Source organism: Acipenser ruthenus, chromosome 2 (genome assembly GCF_902713425.1).
Source record: "Acipenser ruthenus chromosome 2, fAciRut3.2 maternal haplotype, whole genome shotgun sequence".
NCBI classification, from domain to species: Eukaryota; Metazoa; Chordata; class Actinopteri; order Acipenseriformes; family Acipenseridae; genus Acipenser; species Acipenser ruthenus.
The window spans coordinates 6149381-6166905 of NC_081190.1; the positions used below are offsets into that span (position 1 = coordinate 6149381).

At 37.1% G+C, this 17525-nt stretch overlaps 1 protein-coding gene across 1 annotated transcript in view; it reads left to right on the plus strand.

Moving 5' to 3' along the window:
- LOC117404139 (uncharacterized) overlaps positions 1 to 17525 on the plus strand; it is a 428486-nt gene that overhangs the window by 160430 nt on the left and 250531 nt on the right. Inside the window, exon 7 of the mRNA XM_058987371.1 lies at positions 641 to 784. Coding sequence (XP_058843354.1) covers positions 641 to 784 — 144 coding nt within the window. The remainder of the gene's footprint in view (positions 1 to 640; positions 785 to 17525) is intronic.

Sequence of the window (17525 nt, forward strand, 5' to 3'; positions counted from 1 at the left end):
ACTAAAGTTTTAGTTTTGTACTTTTACAGCATTTAATATGTGTTAATACATGATAGCAAAGCTTCAAAATGTTTAGATATGTGCTGCTCATGTACCTGTAGGTAGCTGGGGCATAAGTATGAAACTGTCTAATAAGTGTCAATTGCCTTATTAATTAATTAATTTTACACAAATCACTAAGCATCTCTAAAGTATAAATCAATTATTTATCAATTATACTGTGTGAGGGTGAGGGGGAGCAGTGGGTTTGAAGGATTGAGGAAACCACAGTACACAAACCCTTGTGATGTCACTGTTTCAACGTGTACTGGATTGTTTGGTTACCTAATTTGCATATTGGGTAGTGTTTGCATCCAATCCAATCCGATTACAACAATTAATTTTGAACCCCACTATGTGTTCTCAAGGTTTTTCAAAAATCACTGAATCCAATTCAAATCCATTTTCCATGTCAATTTTTTTCCCAAATGAATCGATTCTTGATTAAATCAGCAGTCCCCAATACACTGATAAATATTTAAGAACGCTTCAGAAAAGTTATCTTGTTTTGGAGCCAGGCAATATAATGTCTCCCAAGTAAGTTCAAACAGCCACCTATACTCAATATAACCAAAGCCCACTGTTCTCTTTGGCTGTTCAGGCGATGGGAAGGTTTTTATGTGGGGTTGCGGCCGGGCTTGTGGAAATCTCAAACGGGACTTACGCCTTCCTGAACAAGTGGATATACCTCACTCTCGTGTCATTGCTGTATCGGGCGGCTGTTGGCACAGCCTTCTACTGACAGGTTTGTTTGTTTATTATACTAATACATAGAAGGGTTAACATGGAAGGAATACAGATGCAATGTAATACATACCTGATCTACTTGCATGTTAATGTGCAGTACATGTGAATCGCTATGGAAACCTTATGTTTCACTATATTTCTGATGAAGTGCGGTATAAAAGAGCAAATAACAAAAGATTGAGGTGCAATTCATATTTTAGAGCCCAAATTCCATGTTATTATTATAGCTATCATTATATAACAAAAGCGTTTTTCAAGATGAAAGTACATTGTGTGTAGTGTAACGACATGCAGCTATGCTTTTAATCTTTTAATTGAAACAAACACAATTAGACCATAAGACATGTTTCTCTCATAGGTGCATAGCTATACACTTGTGTAATATTGTGGGAGTTTGTGTGTTTTTATTTCTTATTTATTTATTTTACTTTAACCCTGTAATTTCTGCTTTTGCCTCGGGGCTACCAGGAGTGTTGGAATACAGGTACTTGCTGACTATTGCCATATTGGAACATTTGTTTAAAAAAGGGGGCTATTAGTGTTCTATGAGCGGATGAAGGGTACTTCATCCAATGGTTAAATACTCTTCCGCTTGGACACTCTGGTATTTGAAATTGAATGTTTACTGTTTGTTTTTAGTCAGGGTAATTCTCTTTATATGAGATTCAGCTGTCAGCTTTTGCGTAATTGGTTGTAATAAAATGGCACTTTACTCTAAAATGCTACTCTTCTGTGAAATGCTATTCAAAGATGCTGTTCTGCTGTAAAATTTCACTCTGCTGTTAATGGAGCGTCAGAACCCGGATCTTGTGCCCACCGAACTGTCCTGCTTTCTTAATATAAATGTGTTAATCCATTATGTATTATTAGTCTCATTCAGATCTAACCCGTGTGTTGACATTGTAAAGAGCTTGCTGGTTTGGGGGACATGACAAGGTGACATGTGACTAGGACACCACGGCACAGGCCTTGGTGCAAGCTTGACAGACCTGTATCTTGGTGAAAGTTAATCGGCAACAGCGCTGGTATTTGGAGTAGGTTCAGTTGATCCTTAACAAAATTGAAGCCTTTGATCTTGTGACCCAGTGTAACCTACTGAGGTTCCAGAACCCATCAGCAAACAGAATGGAATATTAGCGCTCATGTTGCCACAAAGGCCCGTGCAAAGGTTATATGACCCACCGCTGCCCTTTGATGCTCATACTTTAACTGATCTACCTTTCGTTTATCTTCATTTCACCAGCCTGTCCCACATCCGGGCTAGAGGCTGTGCTGGGTTTGTAGATGTCTTCCTGCTGTTGGTATCGCTGGGTTGCTGTCTGGGCTATGCCTGAGACAAAGCATGTCTCCCATTATAGCAGAGCTGAAGGGTTGGAAAATGTTTTAAAAAAAGGGGGATTCTGAGTTTGATGCTATTGCCTGAAAAAGGATGCAGGTCAAAAGTGTATCAAGACTCGGGCAACAGGGGTCTGTCACTGCTTTATGGCAGTTTAGACAGTTGAATTATTGATCTGAATGATCATAATGTGTTTATTTATTTATTTTTATTTTTTTACAGCTTCTGGAGTGTAATGTATTTTAGTGAACATCCTTCCTGTTGTTTTTTCTGAACAATGTATATTTCCAGTATATTCCAGCATTGTATGTGTCGCATGTATAAAAGGCCTCAGACTGCCAACATCATAAACTAGTTCTGTAATTGGAGTCGTGTAATTATGACAAGTAGACACCCTACTAATCTTTAAAAAAATCCCCAATTATTTTGAGAAAAAAAGCATTTTTAAATGTTGAGACACATAAATAAATAAAAGACTAATGGGCAGCTAGGATCTGGATGTATGTGAGTGGTTTGTGACACATGCAAACCCAAATACCTTAATACTCTTTGCATTTTTATGTAATGTGTTTTTTTTTTTTTTTATGTGTACATTCTATTTTTCTTTTCTAAGGACTGTTAAACTTGAGGTAGGAAAAAGAAATAGCCCTGTTCACTAATGTTTTATCAGGGTGTGCTATATCACTCTGGATTGCTTTGTCAATAACCTGCCTGGCCTGTAAGCTGAAATCTAAGATTGTCAGGATGAGTGACAGGCTGGAGATAGCTGATAATACAAGGAAATTGGAAGTGCAAAATCTTTAAGGACCACTTCTACAGAGCAAATGCCAGGGTATCTTTCCATCACTCTGTACTTACACAGGCAACAGCATTGTTAATGGCAGCCTGTCTGTCCATCAAGCTTGCTTCTGAAGGATTTATCCGTGTTTTGCTTCTTATCTCTGGCTGCTATAGTTATACGTAACCCTTCTGCAAAAAAAAAAAAGAAATGTTGAATGCAGTCTTCAGTGTGGTTCAGAGGACACTGTGTTGTGCTTTAAAACATAGTGTCCACTGAACAACACGACCACCCCCTATCGTTGAGATGGACTGTCAGCAGGTGGCAACCATGTGATCAAGACAATCTTTAAGTTTACCTGAAAAGTAATCCTGCAGTGGCCCTACAAAGCAGCCCATGAGAACATCTTAAAAACATGTTTCTCTTTTCCATTTTCACTCATCTTCTTATATATGTGTAGCTGAAGTTCTTATTTTCTATTTCCAGTGACAACTTATCTTATTAAGGTTACATCCACTGACAAAGTAAATCCAGTCAATTTGACCTGAAAGCATCATAGACCTCACATTTTTCATTATGAAAGCAAAGTGTATTTGGTTTTGTATTGATATTTTTCGATTGTAAAATCTACTGATCGCTCCTTGAAGATATCTCACTGCTGCCCTTTGGCTTCAAGAAGCCACTTGAAGAAGGACATTGAAAACATGGAAGTTACTGGAACAGTAATTGAGTACTTAATTCAGCACATTTTTCATTTTTTTGTTGCTTTTCCTATCAGGCACAATGTTTTCAGCATTGCTGCAGCCGTGTATGTGATCTCGTACAGTGAGAAGCGCTGGAAGTGCTATGATGTTTAGGAACTTTACAGACGACCCTGCTCTGTGTCTGTGGAAGACTCTTCTCTACTTGCTTGTCCACCTCATTTTACATCCTCGAATTACATACTGTATAGAGGCCATGGAAAACGCTCAAGGGTCATCGAGTCCTCAAAAGACTAGTGACATCACTGATAAAATATACATTCTATTATTCACTGGTTTATTTTTACTTATATTAAAAATACTGCATCTGTTATTTCTGAATCAAGTAGGAAGAGTTGGAGGAATGTGAGACTGAACACTGAACTGTAATGATTATACTGCAGTCGTGCTTACAGTCCCTGTAAGTTCACCACAGCCTTTGGATGACAGTGCCTCGAAACTTTTCCTATGGAAACTGAAGCTAAAAAATTGGGAGGAAGAACAAACAGTCCTGCCACATCTGTTAATCCAAAGAAGCTTAGCTTAAGAGACTGTCCTCTGTTTGTTTGTGTAGAGAAATCACTGAAGGAGAACACTGGGGTCTGAAAAGAGATATTCCATATTTAGCTGTTGAAATGTTTAATGACTGTGCCAGCACTCTTATTCACAGGAAAGCGGTTCCCAGTCTGACACATCTCAAGCTGTTCAAATACCCATTAGGATGTTTTGTTTCCCATCCGCACAGAAAGAGGAAGTAGAGACTGAAATGTATCAAGAAACTCCTGTGGTATTTAATGATCCTTGTATGCGGGAAGACCACAGACTATTCTATTGTGCCAAATACCGATCCCCTAACTTAATTTCCTGCTCAATTGCTGTTTTATAGTGCATAGTACAGTGATACCAGCTAGTAATATAGAAAACAGATTGCTTGTGCAGCAGAGTTGGCAAAGTGGATGACTCTTGCTCTGCAGTGGAGGCCCTTCAATCTCTAAGGCTGGATGCCTCATCACATCGAAAAACCAACAGAGCCAATCTTTTATGCTGAGTGCCAGCCGCTGGTACTTGATTTTAGGGCCTCATATGTATGGGAGCTTCAAAGCTTTTATGGTACAGTGTTTAATACCTGCATACTGACTAACTTACAAGTTATACATATATACATACATTCTCTGGCTTAACAAACTATTTAAAACCTGTGCTGGTTTTACATGCAGCATCTGTTTTTTGCACATGAATACCAAGCATGTGCACTGATAGTAAATGGATAGCAGACATACAGGATATGTCCATAACATGACATTGAACTAACAAACATGCCTAAAACTTCACACAGACACATATTCTCATTGAATCCACCCATACATACTGACAATTATTAACTTCTCTGCAAGTTAAAAAACAAAGGTAGCTGAGGTAGTCTGGCATATGGGATCAATCAAAAAGATATTTAGGATTTTCAGATAATTAAATAAAATAAATAAATAAATAAAAAACAGAGAGCAGCATTCATGATAGTGCAGTCATTTGTTTGAAACTAACTATTCAGAATATATGCCCATCGCATTCCCTTTGGCATGTATGACCTAAACAAATCTGTGTAACAGTGTGAGGGTTAGTGGCTACCAGGTATCTCCCACTGCTCTGGGCTAAAAGGTCACTTGTTCACATCACAACACAACTTAGTCTCACTCCACCAACCATCACCCTCAGCACCATGTGTCTGTGGAATTTGTTTTGGGGACATTGATGTGGTTGTGGGAACTATTTTTCATAAGTGACAACCTAAATTCCCTCTGATATGTGAAGATTGTAATGCATTCTGTTTCATTTATTCAAACATTTGTTCTCAGGGAAGTCCCCTTGCAGTAAAACGTCGTGTTTTCAAGGTTGTTACAAGTACCGTATGTTACAGCCGAACATTAATCTGGACATTCAGTATTGCATGTCCAGTTAAAGCCATGACCAGTGCAATAGCTGGTCTTGGCTGCCACAGTATGTACAGTACGCCATAGTTTTGCATATATCTAGAGAATTTCTTGTCAAATTGTCACAAAACTTGTTAAATAACTTATTTTGCACAAATACTGAGTGTGTCATAACCTGGAGGTATTATGTGTGTATATTTTAAATACATTCAGAGGCATTATTATTATTATTATTATTAATTGGGAGTGTCCCCCGTCTGGGATTGAACCCACGACCCTCCGGTCAAGAGTCCAGAGCCCTAACCACTACTCCACACTGCTGCTCTAGACATCAGAATCTGGAGGCATATGGAGGCACCCTGTTTTCCTATCTATGTCAAACTTCAATTTGTACATGTACTGTACATAAAACATTCCATTTGATGGCTAATGACTTGTGACATTACTGTATGTAAAATAACAGGTGTTCTGCTATAACTTCACTTGCGTGTGACTAAGCATAAAGACAATAGCATATATTGTTATGGCTAATCCTATCTTTTTTTGGCTTCAGGCTCTGATTGGAGTGGCTTGGACTTGTACAGTAGGTGTGTTTTATTCCAACTCAATGGTGAGTTTCAGACAGTTCCATCAGATGGTGTTATTTAAGTGTATCTGAAGCTACATCTCATGTATTGTTTTGGCCCTGCATACAGTTAAAGGCCACTAGGCATTCAAAGCAACAAAGCTGACTTTTTGGCCACTTGTGTTTGTTATCAGGTATCAAGTTCATCCCACAGGGCCTCCACACGATTGGGACCCGTCAATTGGGCATGTGATATGTGATGCTTATCTAAATGCCATGGCAGATTCAGTTCTGCCTGCAGTGCATCATTTGTGTGCATTACAAGTCTTTCCTGTCATCGAGTAGGGCCCAGGGGCTTCTCAGTCCCTCTGAGCTCAACCAATACACAGTTAAGGTCCAGTGTTTAAAAGCAGATGCAAATCAGATAGAATCAACATCCTGCTGAAACAAAACTACTGTGTTCTATTAGACCTGTCAGTGTCATGCTGATTTAAAATTCTCAGAAACCACATGTTGTTGTTTTTTTTGTTTTTTTATAACCCTCTTGGTATATTTAGTTACAAGGAACCGTGTGAAGTAGCTACGGACAGAGTTCTAAAGAAAGGCACTGGATCACCAATGTGATGAGAATCAGTGATGAGAATCTCTTCATTTATTACTTCTGTGTGAGTGTGTTGCTGGAGAATGTTACTGAGAGACTGGGAGATCGTGTGCGAGAAGTTTCTTTAGAAAATTACATTTTATTAAAAGACCCCCTACACACAACACATGTATCGATAATATTAACAGTATTTGTATGAAGAAGGGTTTCCAATCACATGTATAGCGTTAAAAAAGCAGAATGAATCATTTTCACTGCGACACACCTCACCTATTGACAGATAGCATTGCTTAGTAATGTATAACAGACATTTTAAAACAGATCCCCATTCACAATTGGAAGGCAGTGCAGGGGGCCACTGTTTTAGAGACCACCTCACATGAGGCAGATAGGGGACAATTATGTGCAATGAAGTAAAGCAGTAGATTTAAATTCATTCTATATAATTTGGCATGAGGCATGAAGAGAAGTGCTAACAAAAATGATTTCAATCAAGCACAAGTGTCCGGGCTTTCTTAATTAACCTTCCAAAACTAAGTTTTCAAAACTAAGGAGTTTGTCATACAGAGATAGCTTCTGTTCCACACCCTGGCGTCTGATTGATTAACCTGTGTTGCTGGCTAGAGCCTCCTGAGTCTCAGTGATTATGAGAAAAGCAATGTGCTCTGCTGTGAAGAAGATGACCTGTAAGTATGCTTTATGTTTTAAAGGGAACAAAATAACACAGTTTCATTTTGTAATGCACTAGTAAGTAAAAAGTAGCAAGTAAACCTGAATGTTTTTTTTTTTAAATACAATATGAGCTTTTTTCCCTATTAAATATTCACAACATTTACAGTATTTATTAGTAACTTAATCTATGTTTTGAATTTTGTTTTGTACTTGATAAGAGATCATTGGTGTTTTAAATAGGACAGAATAAGATATTGTTTTCAAAGCCAGTAGCTATTGAAGACATTTCATGTACCTAGTGAATGCAGTATGTGTATGATAAGTAAAAGCAAATATTACTGCGAACGTCAATATTTCTGTGCTGAGCGTCTGTTTAAAACTTGCATTTGATGGTGCCTGTTGCTCATTCCCCGCTACTGTATTTTTCCATATATTCTAATGCCATTGTGTGGAAAGTTCATCACGTATCTTATATCATGTTGTATTTGAATGAACTGTCAGTTGTTTTGAAGCATCACCACATGGAAACTGTAACCCCAGTGTTTTGCTCTAAAGCCTATTGGAGCAGGACCTAGCATCGAAGCAGAAAGAAATGGGAGAATAAGATACACATGACTTATAACCTTGCAAGTTAAAAACCCTGGCTTCAAGTACTATTTGCTGCACAGTGCAATATTATCAACTGTGACTGCAGCATCCTCAACCTAAATGCAATGGAAGTTGCACTGTTTACATTTTATGTAACCACGGATGGGGAGAGTCAGAGAGCTATAGGTGGTTGGTGAGAGTCAGAGAGCAGTTGTTTTTTACACCCACACGAATACCTGCTCAATTTGAAAAAAAAACGATTTTAGTTTAAAAAAAAAAAATAATACGTACCGTACATTTTTTTATTATTATTGGCACTTTTTTCTCAGTTTTACTCCCAGTGAGTCCCTCGCTCTTCTTGCCTTTGTCGTAACGTTCTGAACTGGTTACCTAACAACCAACATGCCATGTCAGCCAATCAGCAGAATGCACTTCTGTAGTGTTTAGTGCAGCATCTGTGATTTTTGTTGTGAAAGTTCAAAAAGTTGCTTTATGAATAACCAAAAATGGACAGTTTTCTGAAGAAAAATGTTGGAAATGGGGGTAAGGAAGGGGAATAGAGTGGCAAAAGAAGTGCCGACAACAAGGACCCGATCAGCCGTAAAGAAACAGAGCCCAAAAAGCTTGTAGAGGCTAAATGGCTTGCTCTGCTAGTTTACCTGGCAGCTATGTCTCATTGCTTCAAAAACAACACGTTACTCCAAGGACGCCATACATCTGCCCTTTCTCTCAGTGACTAAAGCGAAAGCTGTGGTACGATCGCGTAAACCGTGGCAGCCTGGAAAATGTCTTTTTACTAGATAACTTTTGGGATGAGAGTGCCTTGTCAAAGACTGACTTACCACCAGTTATTGCCAGCCACCTGGACAGCCTTCAGGTTCAGTTTCGAGAGTACTTCCCTAAAAAAGATCAGAAAGCAGATTGGTGGATTATAAACCCTTTTAGTGACTACAATTACTAATTTGCCACTTATAGAAGAAGAAGAATTAATAGAACTTTCTTGTGATGAGACATTTCTCAACAACCTCTTGCTTAGTTTTGGATTTCTGTGCGACAAGAAGAGCTATCATCTGCAGCTCTGAAAGCACTGGTGCCTTTTTTTGTGTTCTTCCATGCAAGCTCACCCCTCCCATTAAGTTTACTGTTGGCTGTAAAAAAACTTGTGATTTGTATTGTGAATTAAAAATAACCACTGGCTATATATTAGTTTTGTTGATATTGCCTTGCAATGCATATTCTGCAAGTGGGGTTGCATAGTCATTTTTTATGGTAGAAGGGGGTTTCAGTGCAGCGAAGTTTAAGAACCTCTCTGCCTTCCAGTAACACAGGTTCTCTCAAGTCAATTTTACCGTTGCCCCATGTCTTCCACTGTTGGAACTTTTTATTTAAACAATTGACATTAGGAACAAATGCGGTATATTTGTCACCAAATTATAAATGTTTTCCTTACAGCAATACAAAAGCTTGTACAAACTTGCCACTAGAATTCCCAAGCCACAAGAACATCCCTGGCTTGCACATGAAGTTTAGTCAGCACTTGAAATTGTTTGGTAAATGTATGCTTTGGATAACTACAAAGACAAAAAATGTGTTTCACATGGCTTCTAGATATTCCCAAGTGTAAGGGAGGGGAGGGGCTGTGGTTGTTTGAATTCCCAAGATTGCTAAATGAGAAACTTGGGTATAATTTCTGACAGTGTCCAAAGTTTATCCCTCACATTCCATAGCAGTTCATATTTCAAAATGTTTCTCAGACATGATTGCAATAAAAAAACAAACACCACAAAGTTCCAGTATCTACTGACATTATGGAAGGCCCTGCGAAGGGAACGAAACTGAAAATAGCTTCAGGAAGCAATAATTCCGGCAAATTATGTGGTTGTTTACTTAGTGCGCTAAGTAATATATTTTCGATGAAAGATAAACTGTTTAAAAAGTTACATTTGTGTTGTAGTGGGAAAGAGGAAATTACTATTCCCTGCAGACTGATGTACCTTGTAAAACAATCTGTCTTCAAACCACACAGAAAGAGCAAGAGCCAAGAAATACTAGCAACTCTGACTTTTACAAGACGTGACCCTTGAGACGCTGCCAGTTGCACCATTTTCTGTACTCATCTACAGATGTCTCTTGTTTTGTGTCACACACTAATTCTTCTTCCCTTTCTCCAGTCTCCAGAATTTATCATCCTAAAAATTCCTTAAAGTTTAAAATAATACCGGCCACTTAAGTCTTTTCAAGTCTAATTTATGCCTCCCTCTAATGTTAAATCATGACATCAAGTAAAATATTTTAGTGAGACGAGTCATAAGAAAGTCTCTCTTGTGCTTAGTCATTTACACAGAGAGGAGAGGCAGTTACTTTGAACTGGTTTTGATTTTGCATTCTATTAAAATGTTTACATCATGGAGAAAATTAAATGCACAGTATATATTTTTTTCAATGTGTGTGACTGATCATTCTTGGGTTACACCCCTTGTATAATGGACTCTAGGGTAATTTATAGATACTTCGATTTGGATTTCAGTGTTACAAATAAAACCCACAAAGTACATTAAGTACAGTATCATTATGAACCCCACCTGCCTCACAAGGGTGGACAAAAGCAGTAGTAATAACTCCTCCTCGTGCAGTAGTAATAACCCCTCCTCGTGCAATAGTAATAACTCCTCCTCTTGCAGTAGTAATAACTCCACCTCTTGCAGTAGTAATAACCCATCATCTTGCAGTACTAATAACTCCACCTCTTGCAATAGTAATAACTCCTCCTCTTGCAGTAGTAATAACCCATCATCTTGCAGTACTAATAACTCCACCTCTTGGAGTAGTAATAACTCATTTTATTGCAATAGTAATAACTCCGCCTCTTGCAGTAGTAATAACCCCCCATCTTACAGTAGTAATAACTCCACCTCTTGCAGTAGTAATAACTTCTCCTCTTGCAGTAGTAATAACTCCTCCTCTTGCAGTAGTAATAACTCCACCTCTTGCAGTAGTTCAAAGCATAGAGTGGAGATTTTGGTATGACTGCTTTGATCAATTAAGCGGAACAATTACTATTGCACTGTATCTCTTTAAAAGAATAACAGTCATAACATTGATATAAATTGACAAATTAATTAAATGATTATGTCTGATTCATGTTCAAAAATCTAGAAAAGAAAAAGACTAGAAAATATGTACAACGAGGACAGGTTAAACAGATTTTTTTTAGAAAGTATTTCAGTAGTTGTTGTCTTTTTAAACTGTTAGTGAGTTTTGGTAAATAGCAAGATGGGTTGGGGGAAACAGCTAAGCAAAACAAATGTTACATTGTACCACAATTTTCAAAGTATAAGACACTATTTCATGTGTGCTATTTATCCGATATGTGTTATATACAAGTTGTGCAGTGTAATCGGGTTACAGTATTCCTTATAGTACACTACAGTGTAATTGTATAGTATACAAGATTATAGAGAGAGTTGTACAGAGGATGTAAACCATGGATGCTCAGTCATGTGCATTTGATTCTGAAAAGTATGGTATTAACCTTTTGTCAATATTTGTACCTTTACAGCCTCGGCCTTATTAGAGCATACACACAATTTTCTCCTGCACTCCACTCCTAATTCTATTGTGCATTTATATAAATAAAAAAAGAGCCACAAAAGCCCTTTGTGTGTGTTTTCTTCTGATGTTATTCATTTGTTTGTTGTTTTTATATAATTGCCTAAATTATGTATCTCTATTTTGAATATGTAAAACAACTGGCGTTAACGCGGTTCCAATGCAAATATACAACATTGCCTTTTATCACTTCATGTTTGTTTATTTGTTTTTCTGCTCACCACCCTTATGCTGCATAATAAAGACAGTTAAAATGAATAGTGTTTACCTACAATTATTGTAAAGATACTCTACTTACTCTTAGCTATGGAGTTGTTTGTTAACTAGTGAAGCTGAACAGGGGGTGAAACCATTTAAAGCAGATTTTTCAGCTGCAAAAAAAGGCTTTTGACTAAGATTCTTTCGTTTCTCTCATGCGTTATTTGAAGGTAGCTTATAACAAAATAAACAATCGTACTGAGGTTTAGACTCAGTTGTAGTGAATTCGTTTTCAGCTGTTGTCATTTTTTTGGAATAGCCCATAAAAGGGGACTGCAAATGGGGCTGAACTTCAAGCGGAGGGTAATGCCATTCTCTTTTTCGGCCTGAACCACCCACTTTGCTTAAGGTCACTAGCTGAGGCTAATGCTGCTCAGAGGGGCTGCTGCAAACTTGGCATCTCCCTTATTAGGTTCCCCGCTGATCTAATACACATACCAGCTCACTTGCCAAGTCAAATAACACATTTAGTGAATTGGAAATAAGATTTAAGTGGGTCTGCACAATGCGGCTCGCCTTCTCATCTTTTTACCGAATCCTTCTCTTTGTGTGTTAGACTGTGAAAACTGCTCTTGTTAAGGACTTAATCTTCATTTTTTTTCTGTCGATTATTTGGAAACAGGTCAATTGAATGTTGGAGTTGCAAACTCCACCTACTGAAGAAAGGAGCAGCTTGTGGTGCACTGATTCATTTCTTCTTTTTTACTTTTTTACATATGTAAGAACCTCCTCCACATAATGGACGGTCCTTGAAACCGCTAGCTTCGATTCTGTGGCTCATTTCATTTTCTTTTACAGGGTCATATCCTTTGTCCATTGGCTGCAATTCTTTTCACCTCACTCCTAGCAAGTACTACTTGGGAGAATAGTTCACATGCAGTGTGCACGCAGAACTGTGATTCTCTGTAACCTAAGGTTTATCACTTAGTCTTGCATTATGCATGTACTTGGATGCTTGATATTCACTCTGTGAAAAGTCATAATTGTTGGATTGTTGCTTATAAAATAGATTATTATTTATATAAAGAAAGACTGATCTAAGCAGTGACGTGAAGCGCACTGCTTATTCTTAGTCCCAGCATGTAATTTACCACACAATAAAATATGTTTGCCGTATTGTGATTGATGCACAGCTTACCTTATGAATGTATAGTGCATCCACCCCTTACTATACCTGGTGCGAAATCTGTATATAGGATCAGTCTCCTGTCATGCCCCTTTATCTAGAGATCATTTTTTCCGATCCAAGGGCAAAGAGTATTTTAACATACCTGCAGTGGTTTGGGGTCTTTGTTGTAAATGTTTAAGACGGCCAGAGCTTACTGGTTCAGTTGTTGGGTAGAATGATCTGTTTATTTGGTATTCGTGTGTAACAGGAAGGGTATCCTTCAAATTAACCATGAAAAATAGGAACTATGCTTGTCTTCAATTGTCTTTGAGGCGCTGATCTTGCAGTAGTAGACCATGTGGAGTATAGAAAAGAGAGGGCCTTTGGAAGGTCAGGTCATTTTGCAAATTGAAGTCTGAATTTTGGATTCAAGTGCGAGGCTCTAACAATGTTCTGCTGCTAATCTGCTCCATCATTACAGCAGGAACTCGCTGCATGTTCAGCAGTATTAGAGAAAGACTTACCAGGAGGGCAGCTCATGCCAGCCTGTTGTGTTTTTGCAGCTCTGCTGTTCCAGAGCACCTGGTCGCTATCCAAGAGAAATGTTTTAATACACAGTTAGCTAGTAAAGTATTTCTTTCTCAGAGACAAAGAAATTTGGGAGAAACTATCTACAGTCAATTATAATATCTATCTATCTATCTATCTATCTATCTATCTATATCTATCTATCTATCTATCTATCTATCTATCTATCATCTATATATCTATCTATCTTGACATCTGTCTGTTTGTGTGCGATTTCCTGAAGTTTCTTTCAAGTAATTTTATATGAAAAAACCTTGTATGTAACTGAAAATAGAAACCAATCGCAGTTAAAAGGGGAAAAATATTTTAAATAAGAGACAATTATAGATTGATAGATTCTGTAATAACTACAGTAAAGTTTATACAATTTTTAATGTAATACACGATATATCTATACACACACACACAAACACACAAGCACTGCTTTATATTGATGTTATGAGCATCAACAATTTACTCAAAGCTTCCACTAGTGTTTTCCACTATTATAACAACTTTGACTGTTATTAATACAGCTTAGTTTGGGTGAGAAGAAACCAAGCTTGTCATTTAGCAATCTTTAATTCACATTGATCAGAGTCTTCAAAAACTTGTGATCACAACATCTCAAAGTAAACTATACATGAGTAGCTAATATAAAATATTTGTCATTATTATTATCTTATTTTTAGACAATGCATTAGTTAACTCGAAATTACGAGCCAAAAACCAGCTGAAGTAAATTCCAGCAAAGCACAGTTTAGAATTTGCCAAGAAAACCAATCTATTTGTGTGGTTTTAATCCAGTGTGAGTCCCAATTCACCACCAAGGCTGGTTATTGCAAGACCCAGGTGTCAGCCTGAGTCCTCTCTGTATCATGTGAAACCGAAAGCCTAATTAAAAGCATTCAGGGTTATACCTGGGTGTTCTAGTACAATGCAGCTCTAATTGGCCCAGAGATGAAATATAATTCAATTACAGATCTTTTCAATTCAGTTCATTCCTTTCTTCTTTAGTCAGGATTACTTTGATGGTTTCAGGTAATGAAGCTTGCTGGATTAGGAGGGGCATTCATATGTGGTTCATGCTTTGGCTAATGTGATTAAGCTTTATGAAGTCTGTTTTTCTTTTTCTGTTTTAATCTGTCAAAGTTTAAATTCCCATGAAACCCATGATTAAGCAGAGCAAGTGAAAAACTCGAGTGAGACTCCTATAGCATGAACCCCAGGGTTTACTGCCTGTTTAAGGAATTGATTCAGCCTGAGTGAGTGAACTCATAGTTTTGGGAAGGTATGGAATTCCTGTATGTTTTTTTGGTTTTTTTTTTAACTGCATCTCTGTTTTAAAGTGATGTTACAAACTGCTGTGACAAAAAGGTGAGTTCACATTCCAAACTCGACCTGCCCTGTACTTCATTACGTGGGATTAACTGTAGCATATTGGCTATTCTGTATATAAACAGTATGATAAGTATGAGGCAATGTTTCTGACTGTTTCTTAATACATTACAATAGTCTACTATAACAGTTACATTCTGTAATTTGTAACAATTTGTAAGACAGTTGTACAGTGTGAAAACAATGATATTTTGATTCTAGTTGACTATTGACATTTCAGTTTACTCTGGGTTTTGTGGGGAACATCTTGGACTCCTTTAATGATCAGAATAACGCTACTATTTACATGATTTAACTCTGTTTTAATCCAGTTGAGCTTCCCCTCAGGTTTTTTTTTTTTTGTAATGTTTTTTTCAGTATTAGCATGAGTGAAATGAGATTCAGGCTTATAGATTTTAGAGTGGCGGTATTAAGACCCTCCACTGTTTAAATCATTAAATTAGACCCCCTTGTTTATATTTGCCCTCTTGGTCTGCTGGGCTTTTGTCCTTTAACTTTACCACTAGGATACAAAATAAATATGTACATACATTTTGAGAGTTTGGCTAAAATAACTTCCCCTTTAAGACATTACTGGTCTATTTAGTATGTTTTTGACTAAGCAAATAGTGTCACCCAGCGTCCAATTATTGTAAGTACATGGTTACACATTAAATATATCTTAAATAGATCATCAAATCTGTATTCTGTGCACATCCCTAAATGTAACTACTGTAAAAATAAAAATAAAAACTTTATTTTAGATATGTTTATGAAAGGATATGAAAAATGGCAGTGTAAATGGTTAACTATTTAAAAATATCTGTGTGTTTAATAATAGTATTATTATTACAGCCTTGTTTGTGGACACAAAAAGTAAAACATTCATTTTATGGTGTGGGTGTATAGGCTTTTTATAATTTGTCATGATTGTAGCAATATATTAAACCCCTCAGTGCATTCCTTGCATTTTATGCTTGGAAGATTATTTTTGATTTTTGCAGCACATTTACTGAAACTGGTCTAATGCTGCTGAAACGGGTTGAGCTGTGCTGTATGTGCATTGACCAAAACAGACCGTCTGCTTACCATTTAGGAAGTTAGGCCCCTGATCCATGATGACTTATACAGTATCTTCACATTAATTAAATCCACATCCCATAAAGTTATTCTGCTTGACTGCATACATGTGGCTTAATTACAGGAGCATTTCTGTACCCAGATCCCTGAGTCAGTACGGATTAAAATTTTTACAGCCAAACAGAAACACGTTCCTAATCACTGCACTTGAATTATTGTTATGTAGCTTGGGGCTTGTATGAAAATCACTGAATAATTGCAATCAGATTATTATAATCAAGTACTGGAACAGTAATTACAGGTTGCAGTCATTTTAAGCTGCCCTGGAAGTCCCATACACTGATCATATGCATATTTAAAGTTTATGTTAGTGATAAAATTAATGAACAGGATTGTAATCTCCTTCCTGTTAGATAGGTGTCGCATGTAACAAAACTGGGAGTTTTAATTGGATTCAAAGAACGTCCACCATCTTTCTTTAATCACTTTACACCAGATCCAAAGAAGCATCCTTTTGATTCTCAGTCCTTGAGTCTATTGTAAGGCAGAAGACACATACTGGCTGAATTACATCAGGCCCATATTTTCCTCTGTGCTGTAACTATAATGAATGTTTCATTTAGAAAGGTAACAAAGTGATGCTTTAATCACTCTGTAATTGCACCTGTTTCATCATTTCCTTTCACAATTAAATGACTTTTATTTTTACACTGCATGTCCCTTAAACTGGGATACAAACTGGAACTTGAATGACAGGGGAATGTTCAACACGACTTAAGGGGACGTGGAAAATCCTGTCCATTATATCAATCAGCTGAGGAAGACAGTTAAAGGGGTCTGTGTTGCATGTACATATTAAGATGGGTGTTAATATTTTGTTCTGAAGAATACACTTATAGTATTGCCTTGATTTTAAGTAAGCAGTTCAGATGCCTTGCATTTTAGCAATGAAGGATGAACAGTAAAACTGCAGTACAGCTAAAATTAATGTCACGCCTAGAAAAATAGAGGGCTACAGTATTCAAAGGTTACAAAGATTTATGGAATGAATAGAATAAATAATTTGATGTTACATGTAATTATTGAAAACCTGGGTAATGCATTTGTATCTGAAGGGACTGGATTCTGTTTGTAATAATAGTTATTTCATTGCCCATCCTCTGCGCTTCCCACCTCTAGTGTAAATGTGTGTATTGTTTCTCAAGTGTTTCCAAGAGCAACCACAATTACTGTAAGCTTTTGAAAAAGAATGTAGCCTTTTTACTGAAATGTCCCACCTATTCCTTCTGAAGTGTTTATAATTAATTTCAATAACCCAGGAAACACAATTTACAATAAGGTTGTTTCCTTCTAAATAGATGGTTATTAGCATTCATTCACGAAGCTAAAAGGCTGACCTTGAATTTTAATGATTATACTGTACTGTATTGCTGGTTTTGTGATTAAAGCATTTTTTCCCCCTGTAAACTTGAGTTGGAAAACAAAGTCATGTTTAACATTAATTTGAATTTTTAATGATCTTGACACTTAAA